The sequence below is a fragment of the Rhinoraja longicauda genome, chromosome 11 (assembly GCF_053455715.1).
Source record: "Rhinoraja longicauda isolate Sanriku21f chromosome 11, sRhiLon1.1, whole genome shotgun sequence".
NCBI lineage: Eukaryota > Metazoa > Chordata > Chondrichthyes > Rajiformes > Arhynchobatidae > Rhinoraja > Rhinoraja longicauda.
The window spans coordinates 39,448,090-39,471,549 of NC_135963.1; the positions used below are offsets into that span (position 1 = coordinate 39,448,090).

Consider the following 23,460-nt stretch of genomic DNA (forward strand, 5'->3'; position numbering starts at 1 on the left):
CCTCCAACATTTCCGCCACCTCCAACGGGATCCCACTACTGGCCACATCTTCCCACCTTCACCCCTTTCTGCTTTCCGCAGAGACCGTTCCCTCTGTAACTCCCTGGTCCACTTGTTCCTTCCCACCCAAACCACCCCATCCCCAGGTACTTTAGCCTGCAACCACAGGAGATGCAACACCTGTCCCTTTACCTCCCCCCTCGACTCCATCCAAGGACCTAGTCTTTCCAGGTGAGGCAGTGGTTCACCTGCACCTCCTCCAGCCTCATCTATTGTATCCGGTGTTCCAGATGTCAACTTCTCTACATCGGCGAGACCAAGCGCAGGCTCAGCGATCGTTTCGCTCATACCTTCGCTCAGTCTGCCTTAACCAACCTGATCTCCCGATGGCTCAGCACTTCAATTCCCCCTCCCCAATCTGACCTTTCTGTCCTGGGCCTCCTCCATTGTCATAGTGAGGCCCATCACAAATTGGAGGAACAGCATCTCATATTTCGCTTGGGCAGTTTACACCCCAGCGGTATGAACATTGACTTCTCCAACTTCAGATAGTTCCTCTTTCCCCTCCCCTTCCCAGTTCCCCCACTAGTCTTCCCGTCTCCTACTACATCCTATCTTTGTCCCACCCCCTCCCCTGACATCAGTCTGAAGGGTCTCGACCCGAAACATCACCCATTTATTCTCTCCTGACATGCTGCCTGACCCGCTGAGTTACTCCAGCATTTTGTGTCTACCTTAGATCTGATCTATTGGTTATGGGATCACTTAACTCTGCTTATTCCATGCTGTTTACGTTGTTTGGTATGCATGTAGTCTTGTCTTGTAGCTTCACGTTGATCCCCCGTTCTTTTCCAAGGTATGCCTGATGCTGCTCCTCCAGCACTTTTCATTGAAGCAGGGTTGTACTCATGGTATGATAAAATGCTGGAGTAACTCAGCGGGTCAGGCAGCATCTCTGGAGAGAAGGAATGGGTGACGTTTCGGGTCTGAAGAAGGGTCTCGACCCGAAACTCACCCATTCCTTCTCTCCAGAGATGCTGCCTGACCCGCTGAGTTACTCCAGCATTTTGTGATACCTTTGATTTGTACCAGCATCTGCAGTTATTTTCCTACACTCCTGGTATGATGGTAGATTGGGAAGCATGCGAGGCCATGAGGTTGCATCTCTAAAGTGTCTGTTTTGCTGGTGGGATACAAAATACCAGGGGTGGAGATGGTGGTGCCTGGGACACTGATTGTGAGGTATGATTCCGTGAGTATGACTATGTCAGACTATTCCTTGAATAGTCTGTGAGACAATCCACCAATTTTAGTGAGGAGGACTCCACAGAGCAATTTCTACCATTGGTCCATTCCAGGTGATCCAGTTTTGTTTATTTGTAGCTTTCTAGCTGTTAATTACAATTGGATGGCTTGCTAGGCCATTTCAGAGAACTGTTATGAGCCAACAAACATCACTGTGGGTCTGGAGTCAAGTGTAGGTCAGACCATCCAAGATTTCCTCCTCCACCAGACATTATTGAACAGATAAGTCATTTGGTATGGTTTTGAATAGATCTTTTAAAATTACAGAATTTGATTTTATCCTACTGCCATGGTGGGATTCAAACACAGGTCCCCACAACTTTGCCTTGGGATCTAGATTATTAATCTTGTGATTTATACCATTATGCCAACTCCTTCCCTTTAAATAGCACTTTAAGTAGTGGTTTCACTTAGTACCTTAAAATATTTCATAATACATTTATAAATTGTGAATGAATCTAAACTCAGGCCTAAACCTCAGATGGTTATGACTTCTGTCTATCCTCATAGCAGTGTCATGTTGACACTGTTAGCATTGCTGCCTCTGACACAAGGAAGATTCTATGAGCTGTGTTGATAGAATTCTTCCTCTCTTTCGGAGAACCCGCTGGACTTTAGGGACTACGTTTTGGCCTGAAAGTGGTTAAAAAATGTTTTTGACGAAAATGTGCTTTTAATGATTTCAATTCTCATGATTTGATAAGTGTGCAGTAAGCATCAAAGTATGTACAGTGCCGTAGCTGGGAGCAGTTCAGACATACCAACCTTCAGTGTTACTTGTAGGTTACAAACACTGAAATGGTACAAACCTCTGTGGTCCAAATCTACTTTAGCCTCTGCAGCTTTTGTTTCAGTTACCAATCATTCCATGAACTCTCATGAATTGGTGCTGTCCTCGTGGATTTCGGTGGGCCAGTTGACTTGAATGTGATACGGACTCAGTTCTTCAGCACTCATAAAATCTGGTGCATTACACATTAGATCATGTCCTCTGAATGATTTAGGAAAAGCAATAACGTCCCTGATACTGGAGGCTCCAACTGTAAGAGCTATCAGTCTGTCCAAGCCTGTAATGAAACCGATAAAATAATTTAGTGTGCTTGACTGATTGTCTAAACTCAGTTATATAACATTTGAAAAACATGATTTTGTTGAATTTTGCTTTAATAAATAAAGTCTGCTCTGATCAGCATTCTTTTAGGAATGAAAAGTACCACAGGTGGTGATGTAATTACATTACTGGATTAAATTTTGAGAACAATCTCAAATTGAGCTTGAATTCTATTTTTCAAAATCTGAAAATGAAAAGCAAGTCCTAGTTTAAGTGACAATAACAATGGTGGATTAGTGGAAAACCACCAATGTTGCACTAAAACCCTCAGACAAATTAACTGCCATAAAGTTAACAATGAAATACTCAAACTTGCCTTAAAATTATATTTAATTTGCGCTGGGCAAAAGTGTTTTCCAGCAAGACTCAGACCAAGATTGAAATTACCTTTTAGTGTTCAGAGTTAAATAAATCCCCAAAATTCTACATCCTCAACTGAAATTGTGAGCTTGCATATTAGACTATATAAATAAATGTCTGCTTTATTCAATCATAGCCTTCTCTGTTGCTTGATTACAGACTGACAAACATTTATGCAGAACTCACCCAAAGCAATCCCACCGTGGGGCGGTGATCCAGAATCTAATGCCTTCAGCAGATGTTGTAACAATCCAGTGTCTTCCTGTGGCACACAAATAAGTAAAGAGCTACTCAAATAAAATAATTCCACGTGATTATCACACTTGCCCTGCCCGGTTGTTACATTTGCTTCAAAAGATTGAAATCCAAAATATTTTGCTTGAAGTTGTAAGAAGTGTCAAGAACCAAAAAACTATTTACCAACAAGTGAAGTACAGGGGAACATTCATTTACACATCATTACATGAATATTGCTGTAGATATAGTCATACAGCACATAAACAGGTCATTAGCCCAACTCGGCCATGCTGACCCAGATGCCTCATCCAAGCTAGTCCCTTTTGACCACACATAACCCATACCCCTCTAAACCTTCCTTCCAAATGTCCTTTAAATTTTGTTATTATACCTTCCTCAACTACTACTTTTGGCAGCCCATTCCATATACAGATGCTCCTCAATTATGATGGGGTTACATTCCGAGAAACCCATCGGAAACCAAAAATATCGTACGTCGAAATGCATTGAATACACGTGATCACGTGGCCTGAAGCGAGCTGCGGCTCGCTATGGGTCGCTGCCATTTGCACCATCGCAAAATCGAAATATCGTAAGTCGAAGCATCATAAGGCGGGGAGCACCTGTACTCAAAAACCCTCTGTGCGAAAAAAGGTTCTCCTCATATTCCGATAATATTGCCCCTCTCACCATAATCCTATATTCTCCAGTTCTTGATTCTTCTACCCTCGGGAAAAAAACTATGCATTCACCCTATCAAATCCCTTCATGATTTTGTACACCTCAATAAGATCTGCCTTTTGTGCTCCATGGACTGAAGTCCTAGTCTGCCCAACGTCTCCCTGTATCTCAGGTATAGACTGGTAAAAACAAATCATGATGGGTTAACGACTTAAGTGGTAAACAAATGGTACCAAAGTTGAAGTCGTGCCTCAAATTTCCAAAGATGTTTCTTACAATAGCACATAATGGTTACTGACTAAATTATAATTAATGGGACAAGGATAAGAATAGAAGCAGAATTGGATATTGTTTTGAAGAAGCCAGAAAGGCAATTACCTGAGGCCTATTAAAATCTGCTTTGCTATTAAAGTTCCTGGCTAATTCTGTATCTCCATCACTTTATATTTTCCTGATTTCCTTAATATCCACAAAACATATCAATAATGGCATCAAATATACTCACTAACTACACATCTATTACCATCAGATAAGTTCAAATGTTTACAACACACTTTGGAATGAGGCATTGTGTCCTGAATGGCTAAACACATATTCTGAGGTCATGCTTCCTAATAGTGATTTACTAACTGTACCTGTCGCAAATTTCTAGAGGAAACGAAATTTGATAGATTTTCTTTTGACACTTCATTGAGAAACAATCAGACAAATTCAGTTACACACATACCTTTAATATCGACTCGAGTACATACTTCTGCAATTCCATATTATGTATTCTAATGGAGCCTCCTCCTATTTCATTGCCATTTAGTACAAGGTCATAATGTTGACTCCTCACCTGAAGAAAACAGAATTCAGCAATACTAAACACAAGCAAAATACTTTGGATACTTTGAATAGAAAAGGCTGTAAATACTCAGCAACTCTGAAAGCAATCATGAAGGGAAAGCAGAATCCCTTTGAAAGGGAAAGCAGGACATTTGAAAGGATCTGCACACCATTCCAGGTAATTGAGGTTGTGCAGCAGATCCTCAAGTTCAAATAAAACAATAATCCACATGGTTACATTTTTGTTCTGATCTTAAATGTAAGACAAACTTCCTCTTCATCTTAAGCCCTTTGCTCCTCTGGGGAGCATAGGCCAATGACAAATGTCCCCCACCTCACTTAGTTGTTGGCGGTTCTTTCGAGATCTCCCCAGTTGAGCCCACTCCCAGACATTTCTGCCTGGACACCGCTTCTGCAGCTGTTCCTGGGGCGACCTCTTTTCCTTTTGGGGGTTCCATTTCAGGGCTTGCTGGGTGATGTTTGTGGTGGGTTTTCTGAGGGTGTGTCCAATCCAACTCCATTTTCTCCTTTGAATTTGTAAGTCAATGGGATCCTGGCTTGTTCTTTTCCACAGGTCCACATTGCTTACTTTGTTTCTCCGCCAGATGTTTAGTATTCTCCTGGGGCAGATGTTAATGAATGTTTGCAGCCTGTTTGTTGCGTGTTTTGTTGTTATCCATGTCTCTGATCCACACAGCATCACCTGCTTCACATTTGAGTTAAAGATGCGAATTTTGGTGTTGATTGAGATGTGTTTTGAGCTTCAAATCTTCCTGAGCATGTTAAACATCACCCTAGCCTTATTGATTCTGCTTTTTATGTCTGCATCTGCTCCTCCAGTGATGTGAATGTTTCTACCTCCTCTAGGGCAGTGATGTGCATGCGGGCAGGGTTGCTGGTTCTGGAGAAGATCTTCATCACCTGTGGCTTTGCTGTATTGGGTGTAAGACCAAGTTTTGTTGCAGCTTGTAAGAGTCTGTCTGTCTTCTCTTGCATAAGACAAACTTGAAGGAGAGTAAATCAGACAGATCTTATTTTTACTGCAGCCTTCATTTGCTGCAGCCTTAGCCTTGCTGGCTGAGAATCTCTTGGATGATCAAGCATCTAAACTCTGCTACATCTGCTATTTACACTGGTGAGTCATTCATTTTAGGAGATGACCACCAATTATTATTTCCCCAATAAGCTTTGGGAATTCTCTTACAATGAAGCCACAGTAAAAATCACCTAATTAACTCCAAATCAAAAGCCATTGATATACCTATGAGATCTATCCCTGAAGGTACAAATATATAATAGTATTGTCCAAAGTTTATAAAAGTAACTAAGAATTTGCCTTTATAATTTATATTTTGTCGCCATACCTTACCAGGCTCTGTGTAAATGAGGTGGGCATCATCTGGGTGAGGAGCTGTGAAGGGGTGATGGGCTGATTCGTACTCTTCAGATCGCTCTTCTTTTGGTAGAAACAGTGGGAAGTCGACAACCCACAGGAAATTAAATGTATTTGGGTTTCGGAGGGCAATTCCTCTACACTCCAGTATGTTAGCACATTCCAGCCGCACCTTCCCTAATGCAGCACTCTGAGGAAAAAGATAAAATATAAATGTCTCACTTTACATCACATATTGTATATGACAGTGTTTAATTTAGTTTTGGTTTCGAGATAAAGCGCAGAGACAGGCCCTTCTGCCCAGAGTCCGCACCAACCAGCGATCCCCGCACATTAACACTACCCCTCACACACTAGGGACAACTTACATTTATACCAAGCCAATTAACCAACAAATCTGTACGTCTTTGGAATGTGGGAGGAAACCGAAGATCTGAGAAAACCCACACGGTCACAGGGAGAACATACAGACTCCATACAGACAGCACCCGAAGCCGGGGTTGAACATGGAGATAAATTATCTCAGGCTATCTTTGATTAGCCACTGTAATCTGCACTAATCCTCATTAATTTACAAATTAATGTTTATTTTTTCCTTGGGTAGTGAGTGGTCTCTAATAACTTTTAATTAAATACTTACTACTTTTGCCTTGTCACCTCCTGCAAGTATCAGTACATCATCTTTATGGAGATTTGTTGTCTGACATAGCTGTAATTGCTCCAGATTCGTTAGGATTTTGGCAAGTGGAGATTTCAATGCACCATCAGGTTGCAGCACAAAAAAAGTCAGGTCCTGTTGGATTAGATCAATCATAAGTGACAGAGGAGGTATTATCTTCAGTTACTGCAGTGGTCTCTTATGTCTAGCAACTATATCATGTCTGAGATGAAGGGGCTAGCACTGCAAATGATTTTCTGGAAGGAGAGCAAAACAGGTGACTCAGTAACCCAATGATGGTTGCACTACAATAACATTGGAGCCATAGTTTTAGAATGCACTATACAGAGAACAATAGCACCTATCTTATAGTCAGTGATTCCGTGCTGCTTTCTGCTGCATCTGTGCCAAGTAAAAACCTGAGACAAATGTTCAGGTCCATCAAGGAAATTACTTCCTACTGCTTCCTGCCTCCTAATTTTGCATCAATATAGTTTGAGATCAATCCTTTTAGGCCTGTACTGTTCTAAATTGAAACCTCCATCTCCAATGATTTTCTATCCATGTGCTACATTCCCATTTAACAACATAAGCTCTGCAGGTATTGTACATAATTGCTTGATAATGTATCAGCATTTACAAAGAAAAAGTACAGGAAAATAGTCAGAACTTTCTCTGCATCTGCACCAACAAGTTTTTTTTTAAGCACCTTAGTTATGAAATTCATAATTTTGCAACTCCTAGTAATAAAGTTTAGGCAAACTGCCATCATCATGTAAGTCCCTGTAACATCCTTATGAAACTAAACTCTCACTCCTTTTTAGGCAATTTTACCTTGCGGATGTGCCATGTCCCAAAATGAAAACAATGCTGCCGGTGGGATTGTATTAGATATTCATATCATTAGATATGAATTTCTCCACCTTTCATTCTGCCAATTTGAGATGAAAGAAAAACTTTAATCACTGTACTTTTTAGATACGAGTATTTAAAGTGGATTTTGTACATAGACATTCAAAACTTTTGTCTCTAAATAATATTGTTTCTAGCTTGTGTTGGGTTATCGACAGATCAATGATATGCACATATTAACATTCAACTCTATCCGCTGTACTTCTTCTACAAAATGCTATGAGATTAGCATTTGCAAAGGATCTGTGTTTTGCATGCATTGCTACTCAATAATTTCAACTGTCTGCGCTGAATTATTGTGACAGAGCTTTGATGCCTCTGATTTCAATAACAAATGCTCAGAAGCTAATAATTAAATTTAACGGCAGCTGGCTTTGATTCTATGCTTAATAGATGTTAGCATCAATTCTAAGATTAATAGATGTGACTTTGTCTAATCTTTTTAAAATAATTGGCAAGAATAAGTCAATTATTTCACAATGTAACCCCACTTTTTAAAAAGGGAGGGAGAGAGAAAACAGGGAATTATAGACCAGTTAGCCTAACATCGGTAGTGGGGAAAATGCTAGTCAGTTATTAAAGACGTGATAGCATCACATTTGGAAAGTGGTGAAATCATCGGACAAAGTCAGCATGGATTTATGAAAGGCAAATCGTGTCTGACGAATCTTATAGAATTTTTCGAGGATGTAACTAGTAGAGTGGATAAGCGAGAACCAGTCGATGTGTTATATCTGGACTTTCAGAAGGCCTTCGACAAGGTCCCACATAGGAGATTGGTGTACAAACTTAAAGCACACGGTATTGGGGGTTCAGTGTTGAGGTGGATAGAGAATTGGTTGGCGGACAGGAAGCAAAGAGTAGGAATACACGGGTCCTTTTCGGAATGGCAGGCAGTGACTAGTGGGGTACCGCAAGGCTCAGTGCTGGGACCCCAGTTATTTACAATATATATTAATGATTTGGACGAGGGAATTGAATGCAACATCTCTAAGTTTGCGGATGACACGAAGCTGGGTGGCAGTGTTAGCTGCGAGGAGGATGCTAGGAGGCTGCAGAGTGACTTGGATAGATTAGGCGAGTGGGCAAATGCATGGCAGATGCAATATAATGTGGATAAATATGAGGTTATCCACTTTGGCGGCAAGAACACCTGAATGGTGGCCAATTAGGAAAAGGGGAGATGCATCGTGACCTGGGTGTCATGGTGCACCAGTCATTGAAAGTAGGCATGCAGGTGCAGCAGGCAGTGAAGAAAGCGAATAGTATGTTAGCATTCATAGCAAGAGGATTTGAGTATAGGAGCAGGGAGGTTCTGCTGCAGTTGTACAGGGCCTTGGTGAGACCGCACCTGGAGTATTGTGTACAGTTTTGGTCTCCTAATCTGAGGAAGGACATTCTAGCCTTACAGGGAGTACAGAGAAGGTTCACCAGATTGATCCCTGGGATGGCAGGACTTTCATATGAAGAAAGACTGGATAGACTAGGCTTATACTCGCTGGAATTTAGAAGACTGAGGGGGGATCTTATAGAAACATATAAAATTCTTAAGGGGTTGGAGAGGCTAGATGCGGGAAGATCGTTCCCGATGTTGGGGAAGTCCAGAACCAGGGGGTCACAGCTTAAGGGTAAGGGGGAAGTCTTTTAGGACCGAGATGAGAAAACATTTCTTCACACAGAGTGATGAGTCTGTGGAATTCTCTGCCACAGAAGGTAGATGAGGCCAGTTCATTGGCTATATTTAAGAGGGAGTTAGATGTGGCCCTTGTGGCTAAAGGGATCAGGGGGTATGGAGAGAAGGCAGGTACAGGTTACTGAGCTGGATGATCAGCCATGATCATATTGAATGGCGGTGCAGGCTCGAAGGGCCGAATGGCCTACTCCTGCACCTATTTTCTATATTTCTATGTGACCCAGGTGGAAAAGTTGTTTGTAGTTTAAGTAAAATCATTGCTAGATTCCATACAGGACTGATCTGTTCATATCTACCCAGAAGATGGCACAACCTAGAAAAATGTGGCCTGAAAACTTTTTTCATTTGCTGTAGTAGTACATTGATATTATTGTGAATGAAGTCTAAACTAGCACTTTGAATTTATCTGCCAGTATTTTTAAATTAAGTGGTCAACAAGATTATTAAAGAGATTTTCTGTTTAATGATTAGCTTGAACAACCATATTTACAATTTTACATGCCTGCTCAAACCTGTGGCATAACAGGTTGTGTTCTGGAACATGACACCAAGTATGATCCAGTTGCTTAGATTATAAAAAGCATTTTTTCATATTTAAAATTTTGGTTATTTGAAGATAATCTGGTCTAATAACACAATTAATCTTAACTGAAAAATGGGAAAATGTCCAATTTATTCTGTGTGTAAGTGCCTTTGTTAATTACACTTTCTATAAAAGCAATACATGCTACTGCATTACCTGATTCATCTGGGCCTTTGCCAGTTTCATAAGATTTTCTAAATCCTTCTTTTTCAAAAGTTTCTGAAAGAATGAAAACATCGAATGTAATTAAATGGAAAAAGTACAATGTTTCCCTTATTTCTCTCCCACCCTGTCTTTGGCTTTTCTGTTACAAACAGTGCCAGAACAAATGTGAGAGTAACTATCCATGAGCTTGAGCCTTTGCTAGGACCTTCAGCATAACTGCATGGTTCAGACTATGAATTTACATCTTACAATTCTACAATCTACACTATTTGATGTGGTTAACTAAACAATCCCAGTTGAAAAGCCCAATTATTTTTTTGATACATTATCATTTTACAAGTCTATAATTAGGATTAGTACTATAAATCTGTGTTTTCCACTCTTGCTAACTTTCAGTACACCACTCTCATCAATGTTCATTTTTAACTTGTCTTGGTTCCTGTCTGTCATGGGCCTCCTCCAGTGCCATAGTGAGGCCAACCGGAAATTGGAAGAACAGCACCTCATATTTCGCTTGGGCAGCTTGCAGCCCAACGGTATGAACATTGACTTCTCCAACTTTAGATAGTTCCTCTGTGTTTCTCTCTTTTTCCCCCTCCCCCCCTCCCCCTTCCCAGTTCTCCCACTGTCTTCCTGTCTCCACCTATATCCTTTCTTTGTCCCGCCCCCCTGACATCAGTCTGAAGAAGGGTCTCGACCCGAAACGTCACCCATTCCCTCTCTCCTAGATGCTGCCTGACCTGCTGAGTTACTCCAGCATTTTGTGATACCTTCAATTTGTACCAGCATCTGCAGTTATTTTCTTACACTGTATAAAAGGAACAGCAGAAACCAGCGTTGGAACCGACAAGCTCCTGAGGCATTTAAACGCATTAGCGCTATTGCGATCTACCGGCAGCAATGGAGCTGCTGACTGTAAGGCAATTCCCGATTGCAGGGAAATCCCTGACCTGGCGGAGGATCGCAGGAACAGTAAGTACAGTACCTGGAAACACCGGGGAGGCCTTCATGCTGTCCAGAAACGTGGCCAGCGGGCAAGACTACGTCAGACTGAAGTGCACGACCCCCTCTCCCTACCATCCTACTAGCCAATGTACAATCACTGGAAAATAAAGTGGAGGACTTACGGTCAAGTCTGCTTTACCAAAGGGAGCTGAGGGAATGCTCTGTGTTCTGTTTCACCGAGACATGGCTCACCCCCAGCTCCCCAGACTCAGCCGTCCAGCCTGAAGGTTTCTCTATCCATCGTATGGACCGTATGCATGCATCTGGGAAAGGGAGAGGCAGTGGCATCTGCCTCATGGTCAACTCTTTGTGGTGCTCAGTCGTGGCAGTTCTGTCTAACTCCTGCTCTCCACACCTGGAACATCTGGCAGTGAAGCGCCCCCCTTTCTACCTCCTGAGGGAATTCACCTCCATCATCCTGACCTAGGCAGACATCTGTCTAGCATTGGAGGAGCTGCACACCGTGGTCAACAAGCACCAGACAGCGTACCCCAAAGCCTTTACCACAATAGCCGGGGACTTCAACAAAACCAACCTGAAAAAATCACTCCCAAACTACCACCAACATGTCACCTGCAGCACCAAAGGGTTTAACACCCTTGACCACTGGCTATATACTTTTTTTTCTCATTTATCATATTGTTTACAGTGTACTATTTTTACATATTGTGTTGTGCTGCAGCAAGTAAGAATTTCATTGTTCTATCTGGGACACATGACAATAAAACATTCTTGACTTTTGACCCCCTGAGAAAATCATAATTCTGTTATACTTACAGCCCCTTCAGTGATTGAGATTGCTCGTACAACACCACAAGTATGGGACAATGCATCATGTAGAAAAGAAACCTCTGTATTTTTGAACATTTCAGTGACATCAATAATCTATTTTTTTAAACAAAAATGCACTTTAGGAGAGCAGTTCAAAAGCATAAATTGCCATCTTGACCCTAATTTGATCAAGTATATTAAAAATCTCAAAATAAATATTTCAGATCAGTCCTGTTCAAATACTAGAGAATTTGAACAGGACATCAGAAATATTTATTTTGAAGTTTATAATTTGCCCATTGATCAACCATACGATTGAAGTGATCGTGAAGCCAAGGGTAGTAACTAATTCCTGTAATTAATAATCGTATGAAATGCTTCTCACAAATGCAGAATCCTGACTGAGTTAAGAATACAACATCAAAGCCTTTTCATTAAGATCGCCATACTTCCTTTTCTGCCTCAGCTCATTTGCCGCCATAATTCTCATCTATACTTGCTCTGCACTCAACTATTCTACTCGTTTTTTTCATTGCTTTCAAGGCTCTATTCTCAATTAACTTCAACAGATTCACAACTGCCTAATCCAAAATTACATAAAATTTCAAGGTCTTGCTGACTCTCAAAGATATCTAATCTGGCAACACCCAATTTATAAAATGCATTTATATATCCAAGTCCCTCAATGTTCACTAATTCTGTAACCTCCTACAGCCTTATAAACCCAGATCTCTGCATTTCCTCATTGTTGGCCTGTTTTCAGTGACCCATTCTGACCGTCATGCTAGAACTAGTTGGCGTGCAGGTACAGCAGGCAGAGAAGAAAGCTAATGGAATGTTGACCTTCATAAGAGGATTTCAGTATAGGAGTAAAGAGGTTCTTCTGCAGTTATATAGGGCCCTGGTAAGACCACATCTGGAGTATTGTGTACAGTTTTGGTCTCCTAATTTGAGGAAGGACATCCTTGTAATTGAGGCAGTGCAGCGTAGGTTCACGAGATTGATCCCTGGGGTGGCGGGACTGTCATATGAGGAAAGATTGAAAAGACTAGGCTTGTATTCACTGGAGTTTAGAAGGATGAGAGGGGATCTTATAGAAACATATAAAATTATAAAAGGACTGGACAAGCTAGATGCAGGAAAAATGTTCCCAATGTTGGGCGAGTCCAGAACCAGGGGTCATAGTCTTAGAATAAAGGGGAGGCCATTTAAAACTGAGGTGAGAAAAAACTTTTTCACCCAGAGAGTTGTGAATTTGTGGAATTCTCTGCCAGAGGGCAGTGGAAGCCAAATCACTGGATGGATTTAATAGAGTTAGATAGAGCTCTAGGGGCTAGTGGAATCAAGGGATATGGGGAGAAGGCAGGCACGGGTTATTGATTGGGGACGATCAGCCATGATCACAATGAATGGCGGTGCTGACTCGAAGGGCCGAATGGCCTCCTCCTGCACCTATTTTCTATGTTTCTAACTGCCTATGCCCCATGCTCTGGAATTAACAATGAGTTTTAATTGCACCTCTTTCAAATTCTTATTAAAATTTACCTATATTACCTGCTCTATTTTCTTATTATGTCGTTTAGTGTCAATGTACTGAGAAACATCTAACAACTTTAAAAGTTCAATACACAATCAAATTGTCATTGCTGAAAATCTCACTAGGTGCCGTCAATGTGACCCTTTTGTTCCCATCTTGCTGCAGGGAAACTGATCCACCAGAGCCTCTTGCACTTGTTAAAAATCAAGAATTTTCAGGCAACCTATTTATAATTATGTCAAACAAATGTACACCTCATCCTAAGGAAACCAACCTTCATTCCAAATCGAGTATCGGGTTTATCAACGCCATAGTTGTCAATAGCCTCTTGATATGTCATTAATGAGAAAGGCGTAGAGATAGGTCCTTTGTCCTTCGGCCAGGAGTACTCTATTAATCCTTCAATCAGTTTCTGAATCCCCATCTGGTCTACAAAGGACATCTCAATATCTATCTGAAAAGGACACCTGAGCATTAGAGATAGTATAAAATGCATAGTTATACGCAGAGCAGCACATTTTAGAATCTTTCATTTAAAAAAAATTAGCGACTTCTATGTAATTGTTACCTATAGCACGCACATTAATACATTTTGCTGCCACTTGCTTTAAAATAAGCCAAAATGTATTTTGGTGGAATGATTTAATCAGAAATTAAAGTTTCATTGACATAAAGAAATTAAACTTATTCTTCTTTTGCCTTTCCTCTAAATTCCAAACTCACCATAGCTCACCTGGGTAAATTCAGGTTGTCGGTCAGGCTTTGAGCCTTCATCTCTATAACAACGAGCCACTTGGAAGTACCTGTTGAGATTATGTTACATGTGAACCAATGCAATATTTACATGTAATATCCCCCAGGAACTAAAACTAAAGACCACCAAGTTTGTTTTCTGGACATTATTAAATTATTTTATGGCATTCTGTAGCATTAAAATTCAACATCTGCAATCTCATAATTTGGATTTTCTTTTGGTGAAAATGAAATGGAGATTACTGAGGCAACCAGGAGCAAATCATAAACTAAAAACTACTACATTTATTGACTGTTTCATAAGCTTTCTGCTCAAGAATTGAAACTTTACATACAAATTTGATGAATTAATAGAGAGCCAATTTGTATACAGAATGAAGAAATATCAAAATACCTGATAAAACACAGATATTATTGGGGGAACCGTTTAGATTAGTAACCGAGTTTGATGGCAAGATAGATGGAATTAATATGTATGAGTGAAATTGAATGTAGTGCTATAATAATTGCTGTGGATGTTTGGTAATGAATTAAGAAGGCATATTCACACTGGTACTTTGAAGAAAACCTTGGCCACAATGGGACAGCATCCTAAATGAACACTGTGGAGTTGAAGTGCCCCCCATCACACTATGAGAAATTTGATTAACATTTAATGACAAAATAAAACTTCCCAAATGTCAGTTTGAAACATTGTGCAAGTTAATCACTAAATATTTGTTTTGCTACCTACTCTCTGATTGAATCTTGAAGATTTATTTGACCAATAATCTGGAGCATATGTTTTAGCAGAGGTCATTTGAGTGGATGATGGATTGGCTCTAACAACCAGTCCAAATGGTCAAACTTAACAAATAACTGTTTGTTATATGACCTGTGTTTCCTTGCATGTCAAGAATAAAGTTGCACATTTCAGGATACAGGATGGACGAGTCTGCTTTTGGAAATGCCTTTTTTTTTTAAAAACTGCTTCAACACTTAAGTTTTGTATGGTTACACCATACACACACAAAAAGGTCTTTGAATTTCTGAAGTTCAGTCCTAGAAATCAGAATGAAAAAGCATACAAAAATGAACTGCAGTTAAGACTTAAACCTTTGCATCTCAGGAGTGTTTCATAGAAATCAAGCAAACAACATGACATGCATTTCCTTTGTTGCGTTTTGTAGCTAAACTTCAGATAAAGGTTTTGCACGTGCAATGGGAAAAAAATGTGACTGTAAAGGTTTGACAATGTTTACCACGTTGACTTGTTCTCTCTCAGTTCTACCATAATTATTTAATCAAATAATAAACACTCAAATTCTACCACTGTATATGTGTAAAAGGTTAGTGCGCAACTAAAAGATATGGGAGACACGGCATTCCCAGTTTCAAATTAGGACAGAGAAACAGGGCCTTTGGCCTATGATGCTATGATGACAATTATGTCAATATAAACTGCACAACTGATTAAAATTTAAAAATCGATAAAAATTATAATCCACATGTGAATTATTCAAAAACAATATGATTGAGCAAAACCCAGTTGGAATAATGGTTATTTTTGGCTTTAAATTGAAGTTTGCATTTAGTCTTGTAAGGTCAGAATAATACCTTGAATCTGAATAATAATAATAGGAAGGTCACTATTTATTGCCCATCCATAATAACCCAACAGAAGATGTTGGAGTTCTACCTCATGGAACCAGTGTAGCCCTTCTTAAGAACTTCCGCAGAATTGTTAGAAGAGAGTTCCAGGATTTACTCAGAAACAATGAAGGAATGGGAAGGTAATTCCAAGTTAGGATGATGTACGATTTAGAGAAGCTGCAGATGGTGATCAACCTCCCCCCTCCTCTGTGACTGCCATTCTTAATCTTCTTGATGTCAATGTTGTGAGAGACACAAGAGAATGCCCTGAAATGGGCGGGGACGGACGACGACCATGTATAAACACAGCTATAATTTCTACATGGTGAAACCAAAATGTATAAAAATACCCTTTAATAAAATCTGACAATGTGCACTTATAACCACATGTGATTTTTTTCTATTACAAATCTTAAATTGTGGAGTAGAGGCAAATAAATAAATGATGGGTCTTTGTCCCAAACATTATGGAGGGCACTGTAGGTAGTAAATACCATTTCCTCTGTGGATGACTACACTTAGCATTTGAAGCACAAGTGTTACTTGTCACAGATCAACAGTTGGGTCTTGTAATACACTGGCATGGGCAGTTTCAATTTCCAGAGTGTTGCAAATGGAACATGTCAGATGGTCCCATCGGGTATTATTCTTATTTTAAGGTACTTTTTGTTTTAATATCTCTAAACAAAAGTCATAATTCATGTCCCCATTATTGGTTAGAATAAGACTTTACCTGTCCAGTCCTCCAACCATCAGTAACTGCTTGAACTGCTGAGGGCTTTGTGGGAGACTATAAAATTTCCCTGGCTCCCTTGAAGGCACCACAAATTCCTTTGCTCCCTGAGAAAAAGGAACAAGTTAAATTTAGTGAAAGCTTATAATGTCCATCCCTGCCACCTGAAAACTGAAACAATTTTCAGTATTTCACGTGTTCACACACCAGGTTTGGTGATTAGGTTGTAAAAAAAATTGAAGTTTTTGGAAATATTAAATATAAAGAAGAAAATACCAAAACATACTTACTCCTGGTGTTTTCTTAAACAATGTTGGTGTCTCCACATCTACAAAACCTGAATATAAAAACATGAGAAAATAGCTAGGTACTGCATGCATTGTTTGTTGATTTTCACAGATTTCACATATTATATATATATATATATATATGATTTTGTGTGTTATTGAAATACAGCCAAAACGGTACACAATAGCGCAACAATTTTAGCACCACGATAATCACCATTGTCTTGTGGTTCAAACGGTTGTTATATTTTAATTTTTTTTCACTTTTTAAACTTTAAAAATCACCCTTTTAAACGTTAAAAATCTCTTTTCAACCTGCGCTTGCCCGTCAGCCATGTCACAATGGGAGGGGGGCGGGACCCGCCCGAGTGACTGGAGTGGCGGCCAATGAGGGGGGGAATGTGACAATGGGAGGGGGTGGCAGCCAATGAGGGGTGGGGGAGTGGAGCTGAAGGGGCAGGACCCGTAGCGATGGCAGGCCAGGGCTGGGGTGAGTGGCTCCCTCAGGAGAGTTTGGGACCCAAACGGTCCACCCTATTCTAGTGCTTTCTATTATTTGATGCATTTTATGAAAATTGTAATATTGCCTTAGAAAATGATCAAAGTAATACAACAGAGAAAATCCAACTGAAGCATCTTATCACAAGGAAATTTAATCATCAGAGCCAACAATGCCTTTCATGTTCTCTGAAGCACCATCTTTACTGCAGAGTAAACAAAGCAAAGGTGCAAAGTAAGAACCTGGAATGAGAATATAAGAAATAAGATAAATATATTTTTGAAATGTTGACTGAAGGAGAATTGTTAATGCAGACACCAAGAGTATACAGTCCGTCTGAGCAACTGGATGGCATTTATTCTGTAATACAGTGGCATCCCCTCAACACTCCATTGATAAAAGTCAAGGAATATGCACATGACCCTTCAGGGAGGCTGGAATGCACTAACTCCTGGCTGCAAGAATGCTACGAAAAAATAGTTATAAAAGGATAAAGAAAAAATAATTTTAAATGGAGAGTCAGATGTGAAATCCTCACATTGTTGTTTCTCACCATGTAAATTACAGAGATACTCCCGCATTCTCATGACCATCTGAGAGCGAAGTCGCATGGCGTATTGCATTCGAGAGCTCCTCAGGTCCAAGTATCGGTGCTGCATTCGCAGTGCTTCTGATTTCTGCAGAAAGGTAGTAATTTGGAATTTTAAAATACAGTCTCACAGCTCAAGAAGGATACCTATCCACTTTTTGAAAATTACTATTGAATCTGCTTTCATCACTTGTCCTGGCAGCAAATTCCAGATCATCACTTGCTACTTCTTTTGACTAGGATCAGGTGGGGCAGATACAAATGTCTATGTATCATCAAGGCATCGACTCGTTTAATTTACATAATTTTTAGATGCTCAAACAGTCAACCTCTAGAGCTGAAGTGGCTCAACATGGTGTGCTGTTGAGATATTAGTTCAGGACTGATCACTGTTCGGAGCTGAATTAGATCAGCTAAGACATGTAACAGATGGAGTTAATACAATTAGTATTAACCGGTTGCAACACATCCTGGTTCAGCAACATGAATGTGAAGGTTCGATGGAGATTACAAAAAGCGGTGAACGCTGTGCTGACTTCCACACTATCGAAGAGATCTGAAGGACGCATTGCCTCAAAAAGACAACCAGCATCATCAAGCACCCTCACCACCCTGGCCACTCTCATTTCATTCCAGCCATTGGGAAAAAGAGAGAGGAGTCTTAAAATTGTGACCTCCAGGTTCAGGAACAGCTTCTTCCTAAGAATCATCAGGCTCTTGAACACTATAAACACCAACTAAACTACGAACTTGGTTGCACTAACAGCTTTCGTGTTGCAGTTATATTGATTTTCTCATTTATTGATTTTTTGGGGATTATTTTGTAATCTGTGAGTATGTGTTTAGACATGTAATGCTGCTGCAAGTAAGAATTTCAATGTTCTGTTTTCGGTACACATGACAATTAAAACTCTTGACTGCAGATTCACCATTTGTTACCATCTAGTAGGTAGGCTGACTAGTCATAAATATTTACTAATCAAGTTCAAAGGGCACAAAATATGTGTGAAAAGATGGAGATGTCATTTAACAATTATTTAAATGATAGACTTGCCTTGCCATCAAAGTACACGACTTCAGATTGCAAGCAGGATCATTGGATTGGTTAAGATAGCTCTTATTGGTTGTAATGCACACAAGTGCAGTTCTTGGGTCTTGGACCCGATGGTGCTTGATTTGCTGAGTGTTCTCAGCATTTTCAGGTTTCCAGCATTTGCAGACACAAAGAACTGCAGATGCCGGCTTACATAAAAAAATGCTGAAATAACTCAGCGGGTCATGCAGCATCTCTAGAGAACAGGGACGGTTAACATTTCAGGGCCGGGACCCTTCTTCAAACTGATTGTCAGAAAGCTGGAAGAGAGGTGCAGGCAGGACAAAGCCTAAAAAGTGATAGGTGGATACAGGTGAGCATTTGCTTTTTTTTGCAGACCATGAGAAGATTCATAAAATTGGGTGAATTGGGAAAATGAACAAACAAGCAACATTGAATAGTATTGATTCCGTGGGTCCATGAATCAACAGAGCAGGAAGGGAGAACATTGGGAGTGGAATAAAGGAACTTTAAACAGCACCACCAAATGGCCTCCTGGGGTGCTTCCATAACTGCTTAAACTACATGTTGCCTGTTGGGTAGGACTTCCATAGTTGTTCATGTTGTATTTCATTCCAGGATTTACCTTTGCAAGCTCCTTGGTTTCAAAGGGTAACTTTCTGCATCTGTTCAGGACCTCAGCATGCTGCAACTGCACTTCAATTTTACCTGTCGACATCTCCTAAAGAGGAGAAGATATCCATTTTAAGTCATATTAATAACAAAATTTAAAGTAGCACTGTTTTCAAGTGGCTCTGAGATTACAGCATTCTTGAGTAAATATGGACCAGATTCACTGCCCTAGCACACTATTCCGGTACACAGGAAATTGCACATACATAACAGATGCGTTATACCACATCACAACATGATTTTGAGATAGGAGGTGATTTGTAGAAACCAAAAAGGAGGGGGGAAAATCCATACAGCATGGCTCAGGCACATCCTGGTAACCAATTCAGAGAACCAGCAATAGAAACTTGGTAAATACACTGTCTGGGAAATGATGTTCAGTCCAAAACAAAAACTTTAAAACAAGGAAAATAAATTTGACACAGCATGGCTATTGTCAATTTGATATTGAGCAAATGGTTTAGCAGGCAATTTGTTATGAAATGACAACTATAGGGGTTATCTATTGCATTCGGTGTCCAGAGGGTGGACACTATGCACAAGGAATAAATTGTTAACTGTACTGGGAGAGAAAAAAAAGAACATACATTTCAATAGTGCCTTTCACAATCCTGGGATGCCTCAAAGTACTATACAACCAATGCCCAATTTGCTCAAATATGATCACAATTGTAACAAAAGACTGCCAGATTCTCTGTCTATTTGCAAGTTTAATATGGCAATCATTTTTGAAATCATTAATCCATGATATTTCTCAGTTGAGTAATGTCTTGATTTCAGATTTTTTTCCCTTGTTCTTAAAACCCACCATGAGATCATTGCTCACTATCTTTATATTCTACTCCAGCTTGCATGACCCAGAGATATTTGCACTTTTTCAGCTCTGGCTTATTACACACACCTGATTTGCACCACTACAGTAGTATGTGGCAGCAACAGCAGTATATTCCTTTCCTGAGTGTGCTAACTTTGTAATTTCCGCCTTGAATATTTCCACTTCACAAGACGTGTCTTGAAGAATTTATCTTAAACGAGTTTTTAGTTACCTGTCTCAATATCCCTTCAATGCTAAATTGTATTTGCCAACTCTCCTGTAAAGATCCCATGCAAATACAAACCATTGACTGGACCTGCACTAAATGCTGCCTCCGAAAAGTAGCAAACATATTCAAGACTTGAACCACCATTCCTTCTCTCTACTTCCATCAGGTAAAAGATACAGAAGCACGTACCATTAGACTCAAGAACAGCTCCCTCCCCTCTGTTATCAGGCTTCTAAAGTCTTTCCATAAGCTGGCATACTGCCTTATTCACCTCTTTCCCCACCCCATTGCAGACATTGGACTTGTCTATGGAACTGTTGCAGTACAATACTGAGAACTATATTCTGCACTGTATCTTCCCCATTGCTCCACCTATTGTACTTGAGTTTGATATGATTATGGTCATGTGTTATATCTGATTTGATCGGACAGCATGCAAAACAAAGCTATTCACTGTACCTCGGTACACGTGACAATAGTAAACTGAAACCAAAACCTGATATCTGAAAAACACAATGGCAAATCTGAAAATTGACATAATGAAAAATGGGGTTTGCACCAAGAAGTGCTAAAACAAGAGGTTCGGAAGGAAGAGAAATAAGGACAATATTTCACAATGTGCAAACACTTGCATTCAAACTACACAATAGAACCTTCAGAAGATGTATGCACTTTAATTGTCAATGTTACTGGCAATTCTGATCTGCACTGCTGGTATAAATGATAAACATTTAATTTAGTCTGGGAAAGAATAAGTGCCAAGAGAAACAATACAAGTAGTATTAACTTTGTGTGACACCGGAGATGCAGAAGTCACCAACTGACCGGATTAGCTTGTCCTGGTGGCCTGGGAATGACTGTTCCAGTGACAGAAATTACAGATTCAAGAGGAAGTTCACAAAGCATCTTCTTAAAGTGTGCAGTGGACTGTGAAGAGAGAGATTACAATACAATTTAATTGTGGCATAGCTCCTTTTCAGAGACAATAAAGAAAAACATTTTGGTAAATGTGAGTGATATAAAAGATGAGTGGGTGACAGTGTATGAATAGGCACATGTTGCAAATGTGAAGTCAAAAGGAGCTGTTAACACAACTGGCATCCAGCATGCCATATAATGACAGGTTCTGGGTACCTGACAATAATTGGCATCAAAGGAAACTTTCAGTATCACAATACCATTTCCAAATATGGAGGGAGTCATTTATTGTACATCTCTGATAGTATAGATTCTTTAATCAAGGGATTGCACAGAAAGAGGTCTGAAAATAACTACAAAATACTTATTCATTATAACCATTCTGAAAATGTTTAGAGTTTCTTTTAAAACTCAAAAACAATAGAGGTTATGCCATTAAGATCCAATTCATCTTCTTTAGAACTTAAATTATAATGATGATAGTTCTGATGTTGTGATGGTTACAAAGGAGAGTTTCAGACACAGGGACAATCATAATCTCTTCCAAGCAGGTGGGATCTGTACAAAAGGTACTGATTGCACCTAAACTGGAAGGGGACCAATATCCAAATGGGGAGATTTGCTAATGCTAACTGCAAGGATTTAAACAAGTCTGGCAGGGGTGGGACCCAAAACAGTATGTGGAAAATGGGAAGGCTGAGACAAATATAAAGGTTAAAACAAGCAAGTTCAATAGACAGGACAGGAGGGCAGGACAAGTAGAGAGGTAGGTTTGATCGATTAAACTGCTTTTATTTTAATGCAACAAGCCTGACAGGTAAGGCAAATGAACCCGGGAAATGGATAGGTACACTGGACCGGATATTATCACTGTAACAGAAACATGATTAAGGGAGGGGCAGGACCGGGAGCTCAATGATGCAGGATACCAATGCTACAGGCATGACAACAGTGAAAGAAAGAGATGACATTGCATTTCCCATTTGTGAGAACATTACAGCAATACTTTGGAAACTCATTCTTCGGGGATTGTCCATTGAGATGATAAGGGTGGAATTTAGAATTAAGAAGATGATCACTTTTATGGGATTGTATATAAGCCCCCCCAATATTCCATGGAATTAGAGGGCAAATACATTGGGAGTTCGTAGGTAGTTATAAGAGTACTAGGGGTTGTAATAGAAAGGCGAGTTTAATTTGCATCATATTGATTGGGATTGCCATACTGCAAAGAGCTTGAATGGGAGTGAATTTGTTAAATGTGTCCAGGAAAGCTTTCTCAAACATGCGTAGAGAGGGCTACACTGGACCACCTATTGGGTAATGAAGCAGGGCAAGTTATTGAAGTGTCAGCAGGGGAGCACTTTGGGACCAGTGACAATAATCTATTACTTTTTAAAATAGTTATGGAAAAAGATAGACATCCAAAAATTGAAATTCTACACAGGGGCAAGATAATTTTGAAGGGCTTAGACAAGAACGTATTGAGAGAGGCTGTTTGCATATTCCTTTAGCTGCAAACAGCCTCTGTCAATCAACCTTTGTAAGTTCCTGTCTAATACTTTCAAAATTATCCTTTAGGATTTTAGGATTTATAATTAGGATTTTAATTTATCACAGGGACAGCATGCTCCTGTTAAAGTGAAGGGCAAAGCTGGTAGGAGAAGGGAACCCAGGAATATTGAGGCACTGGTCAGGAAAATGAAGATGTACTCCAGACATAATCAGCTGGGATCAGATGAATACCTTGAGGGGTGTGAGTTGTAGGCATACACTTAAGAGGGAAATCAGGAGGGCAAAACGTGGACCTGAGATTGCTTTGGCAGGTAAGGGTAAGGCGATTCTCCAATTAGATTAAGAGCAAACTGGCAACTAGGGAGAGAATAGGTCCCATAAGGATCGATGTGGTCATCTATGTGTGGAGCTACGGGAATTGGGTGAGATGTTAAATTAATATTTCTCATCTGTATTTACTGTGGAGAAAGTTAATGGAGGCCAAGGGATTAAGGAAAATGTATAGTAATGTCTTGGAACATAGCCA

General features: G+C 40.0%; 1 protein-coding gene across 4 annotated transcripts in view; it reads right to left on the reverse strand.

Moving 5' to 3' along the window:
• Positions 1 to 1,469: 1,469 nt before the first annotated feature.
• The window catches only part of dars2 (aspartyl-tRNA synthetase 2, mitochondrial), a 28,496-nt gene continuing 6,505 nt past the window's right edge, over positions 1,470 to 23,460 (reverse strand). The window contains exons 4-17 of one of the 4 annotated variants that reach the window (XM_078407428.1): positions 21,327 to 21,428; positions 19,412 to 19,507; positions 17,697 to 17,820; positions 16,648 to 16,694; positions 16,358 to 16,464; positions 13,963 to 14,042; positions 13,514 to 13,689; positions 11,709 to 11,816; positions 9,918 to 9,980; positions 6,556 to 6,708; positions 5,887 to 6,105; positions 4,422 to 4,532; positions 2,963 to 3,038; positions 1,470 to 2,372 (exon numbers count right to left, since the gene is read on the reverse strand). In XM_078407428.1, coding sequence (XP_078263554.1) covers positions 2,182 to 2,372; positions 2,963 to 3,038; positions 4,422 to 4,532; positions 5,887 to 6,105; positions 6,556 to 6,708; positions 9,918 to 9,980; positions 11,709 to 11,816; positions 13,514 to 13,689; positions 13,963 to 14,042; positions 16,358 to 16,464; positions 16,648 to 16,694; positions 17,697 to 17,820; positions 19,412 to 19,507; positions 21,327 to 21,428 — 1,653 coding nt within the window. In that variant the 3' untranslated portion in view covers positions 1,470 to 2,181. Of the gene's footprint in view, positions 2,373 to 2,962; positions 3,039 to 4,421; positions 4,533 to 5,886; positions 6,106 to 6,555; positions 6,709 to 9,917; positions 9,981 to 11,708; positions 11,817 to 13,513; positions 13,694 to 13,962; positions 14,043 to 16,357; positions 16,465 to 16,647; positions 16,695 to 17,696; positions 17,821 to 19,411; positions 19,508 to 21,326; positions 21,429 to 23,460 lie in introns of those variants that run through there. The other 3 variants (XM_078407429.1, XM_078407430.1, XR_013547793.1) reach the window with 3 other exon arrangements.